The 18,379-nt window shown below is 39.2% G+C and overlaps 1 protein-coding gene across 2 annotated transcripts in view; it reads right to left on the reverse strand.

Annotated features, from left to right (window-relative positions):
* The window catches only part of FRMD3 (FERM domain containing 3), a 294,913-nt gene continuing 276,534 nt past the window's right edge, over nt 1-18,379 (reverse strand). Inside the window, exons 14-15 of one of the 2 annotated variants that reach the window (XM_005582012.4) lie at nt 5,058-5,519; nt 1-224 (exon numbers count right to left, since the gene is read on the reverse strand). In XM_005582012.4, the coding sequence (XP_005582069.1) occupies nt 211-224; nt 5,058-5,519 (476 nt within the window). In that variant the 3' untranslated portion in view covers nt 1-210. Of the gene's footprint in view, nt 225-1,639; nt 5,520-18,379 lie in introns of those variants that run through there. The other variant, XM_005582011.4, reaches the window with a different exon arrangement.

Here is an 18,379-nt window from a genome sequence, read left to right on the forward strand (position 1 = left end):
GAGGGTTAAAAGCAGCTTTATTAATGGATTGGAGAGCACAGCTGGGATCTGAGGCCTAAGCAAGGTTCCTTTCTTCTTCTCTGAAGTGACGGCTGCTGAGCCCACTGGGTGGGGCCCACCGAACTTACCCACCCAGTCACAGATGGATGCTGGAACATGGAGAGCCGAGTCTTGGCTGAGCTCACCACGGGCAGTTTCTGCTGGGTCTGTTTACTGCATGGAGACTGGAGGCCCAAATGCAGGTCCAAGAGAAAAGGAGAGAGGGAGAGAGAAAAGAAGCAGGAGGACAAGTAAGCAGAGACCTTCAGCACATTGTCTCCACCCTGTAGAGAATGGCCCAGAGGGACTCAAGCCCCATCAACCACAACCATCCCAGAAGTCACCCCAGGGGTGGAAGCCTCTCCCCAGTACTTTTTCTCCAGGGTGGGAATGTTGGTAGGAGAGTCTTCCTCTCTTTGGCTAAGGAGAAAATGTAGGAATAAAGCAAGAGTTTCCTCCAGGCGTGACATTGGGTCAGCAGTTCAATGAACTGCTCAATGAGTAAGTGGCCAAGCGCCATTTTGTGTGAGCCTTTTGGGTCAACAGATGCTAACCCAAACAAAGGCACTGGCTTGAGATACTGGAGTCAGAACTATAGGTCCATAAGCTACCTCACATCTGAATGCTAATCACTGAATTCCTTTTCTTGCCTGTCATCTACAGCCTGTACTTCTAAGGACTCCTGCATAAGGCATGAGGCCACCATAGCTAAGGGCCAATTCTGCTTGACTTCTATTGTATTCCTACAATTAAGAGAACTCCCCCACCCCTTTTGTTTCACTCCAAGTAACACCTTTTGGTTTAACTATCAGGTATGGAGTTGTTAGCTTTGCGCCAAACCTAAGTAGAAGACCTGTCAAGGCTACGCTGGGCAGAGGGGAGGCTAGAAGTGGAATCATGACCAGCCTGACCAACATGGAGGAACCCCACCTCTACTGAAAATACAAAAAATTGGCTGGATGTGGCGGTGCATGCCTGTAATTCCAGCTACTTGGGAATCTGAGGCAGGAGAATCGCTCGAACCCGGGAGGAGGAGGTTGCAGTGAGCCGGGATCGCGCCATTGCACTCCAGCCTAGGCAACAAGAGCAAAACTCCATCTCAAAACATAAAAATAAAAAATAAAAAGAAGTGGAATCATGAGATTCTTCCAGAGTGCATGAACAGATAGAGAAGTTTAATGGCAAGTGAAATAACAGAGTTGAGTCTCATGCAGCTCTCTCTGGCGCAGGAAGGCACCCTTTTCTGGTCAGTGGTGATAACATATGATTTTCTAGCACTCTGAAATCCATGCTCCTATCTGTCAGTCAGAATACCCCTCTTCTATTTTTTCTGTGCTTTTCTATTTCTCTGGTTAACTTAATATCATTAATTAGATCAAGGTTTCTTTTATGTTTGAGCACATTTTCAGTGCTAGTATTCCTGCTTTGGGCCTGGATGACTTCTGCAAAGGGTTAATCTAATCCACTACCTGGGATTTTTTTAATACTATCACCATTATATGTTGACCTCATTTCATGGTCTTAGAGGAAATCCTTTTATAGTTTCCAACAACCTGACTATACAATTTTACTTTAAATAAAACTGAATGATTGCAAAAAATTTTACCCCAGAGTATTTTTATTAGGGATTCCTGCCACCATATTAACATATAAAACAATCTGGATGTTGACATAGAAATGCAGATTTCACCATACAAAGGTAAGGCTCCAATCACAGTAACATGGCCCCCATATCTCTAGTATTTCAATGAAATAAACTCATTGTGAATTCACCCCGAGTTGTGTTTATAAATATTAGACAAACCACAAAATATATTCCAAATACATAACATTTTACAATATTTTTCAAGCACAGACAAATACATACTTTACCTACATTGTTTTCATGATCCAACTTGCATTAGCACTAAAGGCAAGATTGTGTGTGTATATGTATTTGCCATATAAGTGTGTGTGTATTATATATATTTATTTATATCCACAAATGTACACACAGTGGCATTTGTGAAAAATTTAACCCTTTCAGGCTGTGGGTTTTACCCACCATAGTATCTGACAGGGAAAAGAACCAATAATATGTCACAAATTCCTCAATTAGGGCAAAATAAGCACAATTATGCAAGAAAGGCATATATGTTGTGTCCACTCAAAGACACACATATATACAGATTCATATATAAACACATATACCGATAATATGGAATATACATATACTCACACACTTGCTTTAAACTCTGTATCTCACTCTATAATATACTGTCTATCTCCAGAAGCAGTCTTTTCCTCATTCAATTCAGGCAACTGGTGACTATCTTCTAACAAAACTTAAATGGATGTTTTTAAAAGGCTCTGATTCTATGCTGAGCAAATGGCATTTCAAGATTCCGGTTTAACTTTTGATGGCTGTTTAAATTCAGCAGACCCTATCCTGTCAAATTCTTCACTTAGAAACATTTCTATTCAACAATGAAGTTTCCACCTAAGAGAAAAGAGATGTTAGCTGGGAATGTTAAAATAATATATTTATTACTCCTTAATATAAATCTGCATGGTTGGATTACATGTGATATTTATCCTATCATATTTTTCAAGCATTTTACAATGGAAAATATATTATTTCCATAATTTAAAAAATATTATATAATATTATTTTGAAAGATTGAGGGCCAGATGATTTGTCATAGTCAGAACTTTAGAGAAAATTATATGACGCCTGATCAGAAGGGGACTTATTTTGTGCAGACTACACTGAAGTTGCCTGATGTCAGAAAGGATGACTTAGAAATCGTATGAGAAAAGAAGGAGAAAAACACAAATTTCAATTTCAAAGCTCGCCATCTGCAAGCTTCCAAAATAAACTGTTGAGGATTCCAATCACAGAAAATGTATTTCTAAATCAGTATCAAATTTCAGGTAGTAAACAATCTTTATTAAAAAGCAAAATAAATCACTGAAAGCATATAGGAAAGGAAACCCTTCAAACTTAATGGCAAATATATATTGTCATTTGCTCAACTGCAGGCTTCACGAACTGAGTTTCAAAACTTATTTCCAAAATTCAATGTCCAGTGAAACACTCAGAGCTCCACTGAGGGAGTGGAAATGGAATGCCCAATTTAGAAATCATGCTAATGATAGGGTTGGAGTGTCATTAGTTAGAGAGACTGATTACAAGTGGGCCCTGTATCTTTGTACATTAAGGCAGTGGAATGTTTTCAATCCACGGAGAAGCTCTATGCTCCATGGCATAAGCTCTAGACTCTTACCTTTCTCCAACATAACACAGTATCAGTAGGTAGTCTGCATGGTAAGGCATCAGTACCTTGCTGATGGTACAATGCTCTAGTACCTTCCTTGATACCATTAAATTGTTGCATTAAATCCTCTCCATCGTGGATTTAATGGTATCAAGGAAGGTACTAGAGCATTGGTCCCCTCTATAGTCTGGTTAGGGTCATGTCACTACTTTACCCAGGCTGAATTCGTATGTTATCTCATGAGGCCTCTCCAGTTTCTCTATGGAAGTCAGATTTTAAAACAACTAGGAAAGGAAAGGAGTATAATGACTACCACGAAGGATGATCATGGACATGTATCAAAAAGCCATTCATTCTCTCTCTCTCACACACACACACATGCACACGCACACTCACATACAAACACACTTTTGAAGTTTCTTCTACAGAATCACAACAAATGGCATGAGGGATCAAAATATTTACCTTAAAGTTTCTCCACTTTTATTTACATCCACTTAAACATGTTCATGTTAACTCGGACAGCGAGTGCACTGCTCTTCACATCATCGAACGTTGGCATCACCATCACTTTCATAAAATAGACCACTCGCCTGCCACCATTTGCCTGCCAGCCTCACCAGAACTCATTTTTGCCACTTTCCTTTTCTCCAGTTACTAATTGCCTTCACTCTTGGGTTAATGTACACTGATATGCAACTGACTAGCACATCTTTTACCTTTTCTCCTTTAAACTCTCACTTTCTTTTTAAAACATCTGCTTCTCCAGCCAAAATATATGGACAGAATACAAATGAAAATAACAAGTCCTCTTGTCCAAATACTTTGAAAAATGGACCACCCTATGTCCACTTGATGCTCTCAGTTTCTACATCCTCCAGTTCCATCCTCTGTTTTAGCAGCTTACTTACTATAGTGTCTTTCTACCCATTTTCTATCTCATATGCAGATCATAACAAATTATGGTATTGTTCAGCCAAAAATATTTTTAAAAACAAAGTAGCGCCAAAACATTAAAAAATTTCTGATATACCATTTGTGCATTAGTCTTACAATCTATACATGTAAATAACTCCAGGAGGCTTCTTTTTTTTTTTTTTTTTTGCTAAAAATTTACCAAAATAGTTTGAACACATAAAAATATTTTTAAAAAAACAAAACCAAAAACCCAGCATAAATTTAGTTGTATAGGCATTGGTTAGAGGACACTGTTTTCACTAAGGATTATATTCAACAACTTTCTCTTGGGTTTTCAATAAAATTCTGATTCTGAACCTTATAGCTTATAATGGTGCCAACTATTAGAAACTGGAAAATCTAATTCAGTCCGATGTATCATGTATTATGATATAATAGATAAAGGGTACGTCTACAATATAATAAAAAATAAACATATTTTTGGTTATTTAAAGACCATCTTCCTAACCTGTAACTAAAATAACTGTATTTGATTTAAACGTATTTAAGTGTAGTGAATTATGGAAAGTGAACTTAAAGGTTTGAATAATCAATTATGAGTAAGGAACACCTGTTGACAGCCCCGTGACCCTTCAGAACCAGGCATTTGCTGAAAAAAAAAATCACTAGCATTGAATATAGCCCTTAGTCATGTGAGAGATTAACTTCATGAGCAACCCAGCATGTAGAGTATGAGGTGGACTTTCCCAGCCACCCACTCCTTGAGGGGACAGTAGTATTCATAGTGAAACTGCTCAAACTCTGGTGTCTGGCGGATTTCGCATAAGAAGGAGAGATCAATACCTGACTCCAAAAGGAGGAGGAGCAGGGGAAATACAAAGAGCAGCAGTCCCAGGCCCACCACAAGGAGCCTGGAAAAACTCTTGACCAGTGGGTTCACCCGAATATGGCCAGTCAGAATGTCATAGCTCCACGACAAAGCACGGCGAGCCTCCTTCAGCTCCTCTTCTTCAGCAATCAGAAAGGCGTTTTCATCCGCTTCCAGATCCTCAAATGAATCTGTGTCTTCTCTTTCCAACTCAAGCCTGGAAGGACAGTCAAAGAGCATGTCAATCTCATCGTCGTCCACAGGAGTGGGGAGCAGGCTGGCACTTGGGTTGTACACTAGTTCAGAGATGGTTAAAGGTTCTTCTTTTATTTTATCTTCCTCTTCACTAGGGGGATCTTCATACTCCCGGGCTGCCTTCACTGGGGAGCTGGAGATCAAGGGAGCAGAAATGTTGTCCTCTTTAGGCAATGGAACACCTGTAAAGAGATATTTTTTTTTCTAAATTTAAAATTTCAGATTTTCCCACAAAAATCTGCAGGAAGAAACAGAAAAAAAAAAAAAAAAAAAAAAACAAACAAACAAACAAAAAAAAACAACTAATGGGATTCAAGCAATCTATGAAATTATTCCGTGATATCCTAACTTTTAACAAAGTCCTATTATAGTAAAAGACCCTGTACCATAAATTCAAAGGTCAACATGCTAAACTTAAACTAACCAACACTTCTCAAAGGGTTGGCAATATTTACAACATTTAGGTGTGCAATTTTGATCTGCAAACCTCCAACTTTGGTCATATTTGCTTGAATAAAATGACAATAAATCACGATTATAATTATGAGCAGTGATTTTTTTAGAGGTCAACACTATCACCCAATATAATATCATAGTAAAACCACAGAATGTGTCATTCAATGACCATCTCTTTATTTTTCTGATGTGTTGTTTTCTAGTCTTCATTCTAGACACAATTTTGTGTTCTAGTTTTATATATTTGCAATCATATTTTATACCCAAGCTTAAATCATGCTTCTTGCATTTAAATTTTTAACATAAACATTTTCTATGTTTAAACAAATTCCCATTGGTATTATTTATAAAAGATGACACATTTTTTATTTAGTTATGCAATAAATTAGTTGCCTATTGTCAAACATTTAGATTGCTTTGCAGTTGTAAAGAGAAAATGCTATAAGAGACATCCTTACATACAAAGCTTTTTTTCTCTTCTTGTTTTGGTTCATTTGCTATAGATAGATGCCAGAAGGGAAATTGCTTAATCAAAGGGTAAGAACTTTTTTTATGTTTATTGAGAGAGAGGTATTTATCAATGCCTCATTTTACTGATGGGAAATCAAGTTACCTATGGTCAGACCTAGGGCTAACTCTGCCAAATTTGAATCTTGGATTCATAGTGGGAAATAAAGTTAGCATCAAAGAAGTATCTTCCAGGATGGATCTACCATACAACGAAAATGGCAGCCAGGTGCATTTAGGGAACCATAAACCAGATTTTAACGAATCTGTTACGTGATTTTTCTCTCTTCAAGGTGTACAGGCATGACTTACTGGTTTTGTCATACAAAAATCAACAGATATTTCATGATAGCTCTAGTCTGATAGCACTGAGAAGTCCAAATAAAAAATACCATAAAAATACAAGAAATATACTAAAGGTCAACAAGCACATGACAGTATGCTCAACATCATTAATCATTAGGGAAATGCAAGTCAAAACTACAATAAGATGCCACCTTATGCCTACTCAAATGGCAACAATTTTTTTTTAAACTGAAAATAACAAGTGTTGGTGAGGATGTGAAGACATTAGAACTCTGCATATTGCCAATAAAACTATAAATGGTTCTGGTCATTGTGGGAAAAAAATTGATAGTTCCCCAAAAAAATCAAACATAGAGTTACCAGTTGACCTGGCAATATCACTCCCAGGTACATACTCCAAAGAATTGAAAACAGGTACTCAGAATGCTGGGACCCAAGATGGCCGATTAGAGGCAGCTGTAGTCTGCGGCACTCATGGAGACAAATAAATAGGGGCTAGTAAATGCAGCACCTTCAACTGAGATACCTAGTTTCTTGCGTTGGGACTGACTGGGCAAACAGCTCAACCCACAGAGAATAAAGAAAAGCAGAAGGCGGGGGGACGGCCCACCTGGAAGAGGCACAGAAGCAAAGATACCCACACCCCCAGCCAAGCGAAGTGGTGAGTGATTGTGTGACCCTGCCCAGGAAACCACACTTCTCCTTTAGATCTTTGCAACCTGCAGATCAGGAGATCCCCTTGTGAGCCCAGGCCACCAGGGCCTTGGGTCTGATACACAGAGCTGTGTGGAGTCTTGGCAGAGCAGCCACTCAGACACACACAGAGACCCAGGAGTTTTACATACTCTGGCCCAGGATCCCTGGCAAGGCAGGAAATCCTTCTGTACATATCCCCAGGGAGGCAGTTGAATCCAGGGACCCAGGTGGCCTCATTCTGTGGGCCCCACTTCCACAGCACCTCACAAGTTAAGACCCACTGGCTTGGAATCCCAGCCAGCTAACAGCAGTATGTTGGAGTCTGTTTGAGATGGGTCCAAGTTCCTGGGGAAAAGGATGGCCACCATCTATGCAGCTTAGTCAACTCAGTTGCTCCAGCCTGCTGGCTGTGGAGAACAGAGACAGACCGAAAGAGGAAGGGTACCCCACAATGCAGCACAGCTGCCTTGTCAGACTGTGGCCAGAGAGCTTCCCTAAGTGGGACCCCAATCCATTTCTCCTCACTGGATAGGACTCCTTGTGGGGGCTTTACCCATTCCAGCCAGGGTTCTACAGAGTTTTGATCTCTCCCTGAGATGGAGCTCCCAGGGGAAGGGGCAGCCACCATTTCTGTGGTCTGGTCAACTCAGCTGTTCCAGCCTGCCTGCGCTGGAAATAGAGGCCGTCTGAATGAGAAAGGGTCCCCACCAATGCAGCACACATGTTCTACCAAAAAGCAGTCAGACTGCTTCTTTGAGTGGGTCTGTGATCCTAGTCCTCTGGACTGAGTGGGACCTCACAACAGGAGTCTCCAGCCACCTCCTACAGGTGCATGCAGGCCAGCAACAAGTCAGTACACCCCTGGGATGGAGCTTCCAGTGGAAGAAGCTGGCTGCCATCTTTGCTGTTTCATGGCCTTCACTGGTGATACCTACAGGGATAGAAGAAACTAAGGCAACTGGAGTCTGAAGCAGAGCCCCAGCAAACTGCAGCAGCCCTAGACTAGAGTGGCCTGACTGTTAAAAGAAAAACAAACAAGCAGAAAACAACAACATCAACAAAAAAGACCCCACAAAAACTTCATTCAAAGGTCAGCAATCACAAAGATCAAAGATAGATAAGCCTACGAAGATGAAAAGAATCAATGCAAAAACACTGAGAACTGAAAAAAACATAATGCCTCTTCTAATCCAAATGACAGCAATACCTCTCGAGCAAGGACACAAAACTAGGCTAAGGCTGAGATGGATGAATTGACAGAAGTAGGCTTCAGAAGGTGAGTAATAACGAACATCACTGAGCTAAAGGAGTATGTTCTAACCCAATGCAAAGAAGCTAAGAATCACGGTGATACAATACAGGGGCTGATAGCCAGAAGAGCCAGGTTAGAGAGGAACATAATGGAGCTGATGGAGCTGAAAAACATAACATGAGAACTTCACAATGAAATCACAAGTATCAATAGCAGAATAGACCAAGTCAAGAAAAGAATCTTAGAACTTGAAGACTATCTTTCTGAAATAAGACAGGCAGACAAGAGTAGGGTAAAAAGAATAAAAAATAATGAATAAAACCTCTGAGAAATATGCAATTATGTAAAGAGACTGAACCTATGCCTGATTCTGATTGAGGTACCTGAAAGATACAGGGAGAATGGAACCAAGTTAGAAAATATACTTCAGGATATCATCCAGGAGAACTTCTCCAACCCAGCGAGACCTGCCAACATTCAAACTCAGGAAATGAGGAGAACCCCAGTAAGTTACTCCACAAGAAGATCATCCCCAAGTCATATAATCATCAGATTCTCCAAGTTCAAAATGAAAGAAGAAATGTTAAGGGCAACCAGAGAGAAAGACCAGGTCACCTACAAAGGGAAACTCATCAGACTAACAGCAGCTCAGCAGAAACCCTACAAGCAAGAAGAGACTGGGGCCAATATTCAACATTCTTAAAGAAAAGAACTTCCAACCCGGAATTTCATCTTTGGCCAAAGTAAGCTTAATAAGCGAAGGAAAAACAAGATTCTTTTCAGAAAACCAAATGCTGAGGGAATTTGTCACCACTGTACAAGCCTTGCAAGAGCTCTTGAAGGAAGTACGAAATATGGAAAGGAAAAACCATTTCCAGCCACTACAAAGACACACTGAACTACACAGACTGGTGACACTATGAATCAACCACATAAACAAGTCTGCAAAATAACCAACTAGCACCATGACAGGATCAAATTCACACATAACAATATTAACCTTAAATGTAAATGGACTAAATGCCCCAAGTAAAAGAAACTGAATGGCAAACTGGGTAAAGAGCCAAGACCCATCAGTATGCTGTCTTCAAGAGACCCATCTCATGTCCAAGACACACATAGGCTTGAAATAAAGGGATCAAGGAAAATGTACCAAGCAAATGGAAAACAGAAAAAAAGCAGGGGTTGCAATCCTAGATTCTGACAAAACAGCATTTTAAACCAACAAAGATCAAAAAAGACAAAGGAGGTCATTACATAATGATAAAGAGTTCAACAGGAAGAGCTAACTATCCTAAATATATATGCACCCAATACAGGAGCACCCAGATTCATAAAACAAGTGCTTAGAGACCTACAAAGAGACTTAGACTCCACACAATAATAGTGGGAGATTTTTAACACTCCATTGGCAATATTAGATAGATTGTGGAGACAGAAAATTAACAAAGATATTCAGGACCTGAACTCAGCTCCAGATCAAGTGGACATGGTAGATATCTACAGAACTCTCCACCTAAATTAAAAAGAAGATATATTCTCATTGCCACATGAGACTTACTCTAAAATTGATCACATAATTGGAAGTAAAACACTCCCCAAGAAATGCAAAAGAACTGAAATTGTAACAGTCTGTCAGCCCACAGTGCAATCAAATTAAAACTCAAGATTAAGAAATACATTCAAAACCACACAACTACATGGAAATTGAACAATCCGTTACTGAAAGACTCTTGGGTAAATAATGAAATGAAGGCAGAAATCAAGAAGTTCTTTGAAACTAATGAGAACAAAGAGACAATGTACCAGAATCTCTGGGATACAGCTAAAACAGCATTAAGCAGAAAATTTATAATGCCCACATCAAAAAGCTAGAAAGATCTCAAGTTCACAGTGTAACAGCTCAACTAAAAGAACTAGAGAACCAAGAGCAAACAAACCCCAAAGCTAGCAGAAGACAAGAAATAACCAAGACCAGAGAAGAACTGAAGGAGAGGCACCAAAAAAAAAAAAAAAAAAAAAAAAAAAATTCTAAAAGTCAACAAATCTAGAGGCTGAATTTTAGAAAAAAAATTAATAAACTAGATAGGCTGCTAGCTAGACTAATAAAGAAGAAAAAATAGAAGAGTCAAATAAACACAATCTGAAATGGTAAGGGGGATATCACCACTGACCCCACAGAAATACAAACAACCATCAGAAAATACATAGAACATAACTTAATTTGGGAAATCTGTGTTGATAAATCTCTGGTCCATTTCAACTCAAAACCCTCCAATGAGATTTACCAGGAAACTGTACATAGGAACATCAACTTCAATACATCCAAACCCAAACGCATCACCTCCCTCTCACCTCTTTCCCTCTTGCACCACTAACTATGTTGTAAATGGCACCATCTTTTCTTCAGTCTCTTGTATCAGCAACCCAAGGATTGGCCAAAACTACTTCTCACTCACTGCTGACATCTGTCATTAACTTCTGCAAACTCTGCCACCGTCTTCATTTTCAAAGCTATCCCTGCCTCTCCACTCTTACCACTTCTTAACTGGATGATAGCAATGGCTTCCTAACTGGTTTCCTTGATTTCAGTCCAGATCCTTGTAAGTTGTTTCCAGAATAATCATTTTTAAATGCCTAATTATTTACATCAATCCTCTTGTTAAAAGGTTTCCCATGTCTGGCCGGGCGTGGTGGCTCAAGCCTGTAATCCCAGCACTTTGGGAGGCCGAGATGGGCAGATCACGAGGTCAGGAGATCGAGAGACGATCCCGGCTAACACGGTGAAACCCCGTCTCTACTAAAAAATACAAAAAAATAGCCAGGCGAGGTGGCGGGTGCCTGTAGTCCCAGCTACTCGGGAGGCTGAGGCAGGAGAATGGCGTAAACCCGGGAGGCGGAGCTTACAGTGAGCTGAGATCCGGCCACTGCACTCCAGCCTGGGTGACAGAGCAAGACTCCGTCTCAAAAAAAAAAAAAAAAAAAAGGTTTCCCATGTCTTTCAGATTAAATATTAAATTAAACTTTTTAGCCTAGTACAAAAAACTCTATCTACCACATATGCTACCTCCATGCCCATCTATTGAGGGTTCCCATATGTGTCATGCTATGTCATGCCTCTGTGTCTTTGCACAGACTGTTACCTCTTCCTGGAGTGTCCTCTGCACCCGGATTGCTCTTACTCATCCTATAAGACCCTATGTGTTACATCCTCCAGGAAGGCTCTCCTATCCCCTACTCCCAGACTGAGATATATGCTAATTATCTGGTACTTTTCATGGTCGACTCCTTATGGCCCATTTCTCTCCAAATGATTAGTCTAAGCCAGTCATGGTAATTCCAGTCTCTTGGTCACATTTGGTTTTAAAATGGGCATATGGGCCAAACCTGAAAATAAAAATCAAAGGGGAGAAGAAGAGAGGTAGGGGGAGGGGGCCTGAGGGGATGGATTTTTGAGAAAGGTTTTTACTTCTAAGAAGATCATCCTGGAAAGGTAGAGACTCCTTATCTCTTGACATTGTTGTAACTGAAAGAAACAGCAGAAACTGGCAGCCGTCCTATGGTGCTGACAGCAACTGCATGAGGGGAAGCTTGGCTGACTGAGAAGAGCAGTGTAGAGATAAAATGAAACTGGTTCTCAACCATGGAATCCTCTCTGACTCTGGACTTGTCTTGGATAATAAATCACCTTATTTAAACCAGTGCTAATTAGAATTCCTCATTACTTGCTGATGATGGCATCCTAACTGATGCAGCTGTCATACCGTCTTGTGGATCTCTTTATCTTCACAGTCAGTCATTACACTGTGCTGCAGATTTATTATGGGTTTTTCCATTAAAATTTTATCTCCTGAAAGGCAGGGACTTGAAATATCTACTAGAAAATTGTAGAAATCACTACATGTCATGGCAAACATTTATAATAGCAAAATTTTGGAAGAATTCCCACCAAAGTCAGGAATGTTACAAAGAATTATCACCACACATCAGTACTGGCCCTAGATAATGCAATATGATGAAGACAAAAAATAAGAAGTGTAAATATTGGAAAGTAAGGCACAAAACTCTAGTTCCAGATAATAGAAAAATCTACATAGAAAAGAGATGAAAATGAAACAGGACAATAAATAAGAGTTTAAAAAGCTGTTGGAATGCAAGATCAACATATTAAAGCAGTGGTTTACTGCATACAACAGAGACAATATAAAAAATGATAGTGGAAAGTATCATTTGAAATAGCCAAATGCACAAATTTAAATAGCCATATATATCCAGGAATATCCATAACAAGAAGTCTGAAAAACTTGTATGAGGACAATGTTAAAATATACCAAAGCAGTATAAAAGAAAATCTCAATAAATAAAAAAACATAATAATATTCCTGAATGGGGGGCCTTGATACATTGAAAATTCAGCTCTCCTCTCATTAATCTAAAATTTGATGCAATTTCAGTAGAAATCCCAACACACTTTCAAAAAAGACAAATGGTAAACGTATACATGAATAATCAAAAACTTCTGGATAATAAATCAGTGAGCACACCCAGACAACGGAATATTATTCAGTGCTAAGAAGTGCCATGAAAAGCTATAGAGGAACCTTACGTGCATATTATGAAGTGAAAGAAGCCAGTCTGAAAAGGCTGCATATTGTATGATTCCAACTAATTGACATTCTGAAAAAGGAAAATTACGAAGATCATAAAAAGACCAGTGGTTGCCAGGAATTAGGGGAAGAGAGAGATAAATAGGTGGAACACAGAACTTTCAGGGCAGTCAAACTATTATGTATGATACCATAGGGGTGGATACATGCCATTAAACATTTGTTCAAACCCACAGAATGTACAACACCAAGGTGAACCCTAATGCAAACTATCAGCTTTGGATAGTCATGACGTCTCAGTGCAGGCTCCTCAAGTGTAAAAACTGTACTTCTCTTGTTTGGGATGTTGATGATGGGGGAGGCTGAGCATATGTGAGGGAAACTCCCCATATGTGGAAAATTTCTGTGCCTTCCTTTTAATTTTACTGTGAACCTAAAAATCTCTCTAAAAGTATAACTTCCTTTAAAAAAAACCAATGCAGGGGAAACTTGACCTACCTGATATTAAAACTATACTGTATAGTAATGGAGCAGGAATAATAAAAGATATAATTCAGAAATATACTCTTTAATATAATGGGAAATTTGTTTATGAAAAAGTTTTGCAAAAAGTTGCTAACCAATTGTTGACGGGGAAAGGTATATCCCTATACCGTGTCATGCACATGTAAAAACTCCTAAGAAGGTAAAAGGTTCAACTAAAAAAAAAAAAAAAAAATAGATACTACATGAAATTGCCAATTTTGAAGGTCATAAGCAGTTATTATCAGCAATTTCATATAGTTCAAGTAAATGCATTAATTACAAAGAATAAAAACAGGAAACACTTTTTTAATCTTGGCATGCAGAAAACTAACAAGAAAAAAGAAACCTAAAATATACAAAAAGTAAATAGTCTGCACACATAGAAGTTCTCTGTGCATATAAAAAGTGCCTGTGTTGCCCGGGCACGGTGGCCCATCCCTGTAATCCCAGCACTATGGGAGGCCGAGACGGGCAGATCACGAGGTCAGGAGATCGAGACCATCCTGGCTAACACAGTGAAACCCTGTCTCTACTAAAAATACAAAAAATTAGGCGAGTGTGGTGGCGGGCACCTATAATCCCAGCTGCTTGGGAGGCTGAGGCAGGAGAATGGCATGAACCCGGGAGGCAGAACTTGCAGCGAGTGGAGGTCGCGCCACTGCACTCCAGCAGGGGCCACAGAGCGCGACTCTGTCTCAAAAAAAAAAAAAAAAAAAAAAAAAAATGCCTGTGTCATAAAGTTAACATTAAGTAAAAGTTGAAAGCCAAGAACCAATTAGGAGAAAAAACATTAATATTTGTAAAATATAAAGGATTCATACTCAGATTAAAAAAGAAACACTACAATCTATAAGGAAAGGACAGAAACACAACAGAAATGTACTAAGTAAATAAATAGGCAATTCTCAGAAGAAGAAAATAGACAATTATTTGAAAAGATCCTCCTCTTCACTGATAAAAAGGGATATGCAAATTAAAACAATGAAATCTCATTTTCCTTTCAACCATTTTGCAAAACTTTTAAGAAACTGGCCATATCAGGGTGAGTGATTACGTGGGGGAATAGACAAGCTCATACTCACCTTGTTAATATTTGCTTTTAGAGGATAATTTGCCCATTTCCATTAAAAGTTACAATTTGTATATCCTTCAACCCAACAATTACACTTTGAAGCATCTATTAAAGAGAAATGCCTCTGTATACATATGCATTGCAGTACCATCTGTTACAGCCAAAAGATGAGACATAACCATTTCCAACGATAATTTGGTAATTAAATAACTGAGTTATTATATCTTTATATTACCTAATATTATCCAGCCATTTCTAAAAAGGATGTATATTAATATGTATGGATATGGAAAGTCCTTCAAGTCATACGATAAAGTAAGAAAACTAATTCTGCAATACTGTATCTTGAACAATCCCATTTGTAAAAAAAAAAAATCCTATATCCCACGTGGCAATATTCATAGATCAACTATTGGGAGTATTAACGGAAAGCATCTATATATTTGTTCTTTTAAAAAATCTTTTCTAACAAGAACACATCATGTATTACTTATGTCATTATACAAATATAATCAATTTCATCCCAATTCACTTGGAAGTCAGTTCCACACATGTGCATGAGATATAGCCAATTGCAGATGTTTCCCAGGGTGTACTTTGTTTTAATCAATTGGTAAAAACCACATGTACACATACAGCCACAGCTTTTTTCTTGCTGTAAGCTCTAACTTTTTAAGTTCCTATTTCCCTCAAGGACCATACAATAACAACATACATTTACAAAGAAAAGGAAATTGGCAGAAGGTCAGTTCCAATTCTTTGACTGATATTTTGAGTAAAGCTATGCCTTGAGGATAAAGTGGCACTCTGCCTCACCCCAGCAGGCAAGCAGATGTGAGATCTGCCCTTTCAACAATGAAAGGAGGGGGAGCGTGTTGTGATCATCCATTCTGCCTTCTCCCTCATCTTCTCACGTTACGGAACAATTTGGAGGTACACACCACCACTGCCTCCCTCTGCCTTGACTCACTGCTGACTAGGGGGTAATTTGTATTTATGACAACTTTGTATCATTTTTCTTGAACAAGGGAACACACCCTCCTGTTTCCCCTTTGCACTAGCTTGCTCACCCTCCTTCCCACTTATCTCTGCTTTTCTCCCTTCCTCCCTCTCTTCTCACCCTTATCAAAAATCTCTGACACCAAATTCACCCTGGGCTTCTCTCCACCAGCAGTGAGCAGGAAGCTGGAAGCCCACACACTTCAGGCACAGGATGACAGCCCAGGGCACCACACATACCAGCGTTCCGAGCTGTGACCTTGGAGCCGAGTCTCAGCAGACGAACAAACACGTTACTGTTGCAGTGGTTCACCATGTGCAACTGGAGGCTTCGTCGAGTCTGGATCTTGACCAAGCATTTTGCCATACTGGTTATTCCAATCCCCTTGGTCTCCTCAGCCTGTCATGGCCCAGGGCAGCCTTTCCCTAACGGTCCATTCTGTTTTAAAGGACCTAGGCAGGACCCACTGAATGAATCAAATGTCAGGTTCCTAATGCGGCCAACAGAAATAACTCATGAGGGATTGGCATTGGGAGGGGAGGAGGGAGGGATGCTATTTTTAAACTCTCCACTCACCCCTCTAACAAACAATGAAAGATTATGCATCATCCCTACTCCAGCCTTTCTAAACCATCCAGACCAAAACAGAGGACCCTGTCCAAATGCCTCATAGTTTCCTAAGAATCGAATGCCCCCAAAAGATAAGATGCCAACTGGATAATTCCATAATGGAGAAATCACCCACCTTTTCTTCTAAAAATTGCTCCTTCAGCCTTTATTATATTCTAGAGCAGTACTGTCCAATAAAATTATAACACAAGCCACTTCAAAGAGGGAAATAAAGCATTTAAAAAGCAAAATAAATGTATTACAATTAATTTTAATAATGTGTCTTATTTGAAATCGAGATATACAAATAGTATTTCAACATGTTATGATGTCAACATTTATTAATAATTAATCAACTCTTTTATTAATAAAGAGTTTGCATTCTTTTTTGGGACTAAGCCTTTGGACACACTAAGTGTGTTGCACACTGCACATGTATAGCACATCTCAATTCGAACCAGCCCCATCTCAAGTGTTCAGTAGCTACATACGGCTGCCGTCGTGGTCAGCTCAGCTCTTTTCAAAGTGCTGAATTCCTCACATGCCTTATCTCCATCTCATAACAATGCTAATATTTTCCCCACTTTACAGATAAGGAAACAACTTAGAGAGAGTAACTGACCTGACCACAATCACGAAGTTAGTAGGTGGCAAAGCCATGATTTGAATCTAGGCTTCCAATTAATATCGGCTGACTAAAGTTTGTGTTTTAAATGCAGGTACCACGCAACCACTACATCCTGACTCTTAGCACTTTGAAAGTCCTGCACTCGTACATCTAAGGTATAAAATGTGCTTGCATCCCAGGGGAAGTGCTCAGGGATGCAAACTGTTTTCATTTGTTTAAAGACATGCTGTATTTGAAAAAATTTCAACGGATTAGTAACTGCCCCCTCATTCATCTTAAAGTTATATTTCTTCGCTCTTACATTTTTCTCCTCATCTTTTTCATGAAAAGGATGAGAAGAAAAAATATTCCTCACACAATTTCAACACACCTGCACACATTCTTCTACTTCAAATATCTGTCACCAAAAGATGATTTTCTAATAATCCTCTATGAAACAAAGGTTTATTCAGAGCAGGAATTGAAACTCCATGTTGTTACGCATCAATATAAAATTGATTTAGCATTTCTGGAAAGAAAATTAGCAAAATATATGGAGTTTTATAGCTGTGGTATTCTTTGAACCAGAAATTCCACTTTTAAGAATTAACCCTGAGAAAACAATCAGAAATGTTGACAAAAATCTTTAGACAAAGATGTTCATCAGAGTATCATTTATGATAGCCAAAAATGTTTTTTAAGTCAATCTATATTTCCAGTGGGAAAATGGTTAAATACATATGATGAAATATTGCACAGACATTAAAATTCATGTTTAGAAGAATTTAATGATGTGAGAAAATGCTTGCAATATGCTACTAAATGAAAAAAGCATCTTTAAATAAACAGTGTGGTGTCGACTGTGTAAAACTGCACACGGGAAAAAAGTAAGACCAGACAGTAAATCTCAGAAGGGAAAACGGGTGCTGCCAGCCGTGCACTGCAGTCTGAGGTGGGGCAGGCCATTTCCAGGGACCTCAGTGGGCCTCCCACTCCCCTCTCCTGGGTGAGCAGCTTCCAGTGTGGCACAGGAGTTCCTACACTCACAGGAGTTAGTTAATTTTCAACCCTGAAGCTTAAAAGGAAAATATCCCTAAAAGGTCTCAAAATCTTCAATCCTTTGCAATCCCGCCTGATGATATGATTCTGAGCAGAATCCCCAGGTATAAAACAGATAGACTGATGCAAAGGTGGGAACCAGGAGTAGTACCTATTACACCTCCCTCACTAGTCTCCAACAGTGGTCCTTGAAGAGCTACTAAAAATCTTCAGGACACTGAAGAACAAATCTGAACATCACTGTTGGTGATAAATTGCTACTTTGCAGTAACACATGATGAATTTCATAGATTAATGGGGGCTCATTTGCATGGCAGTAGACCAGGGTTCAACACTGAGGAAATCT

This window comes from Macaca fascicularis, chromosome 15 (assembly GCF_037993035.2).
Source record: "Macaca fascicularis isolate 582-1 chromosome 15, T2T-MFA8v1.1".
NCBI classification, from domain to species: Eukaryota; Metazoa; Chordata; class Mammalia; order Primates; family Cercopithecidae; genus Macaca; species Macaca fascicularis.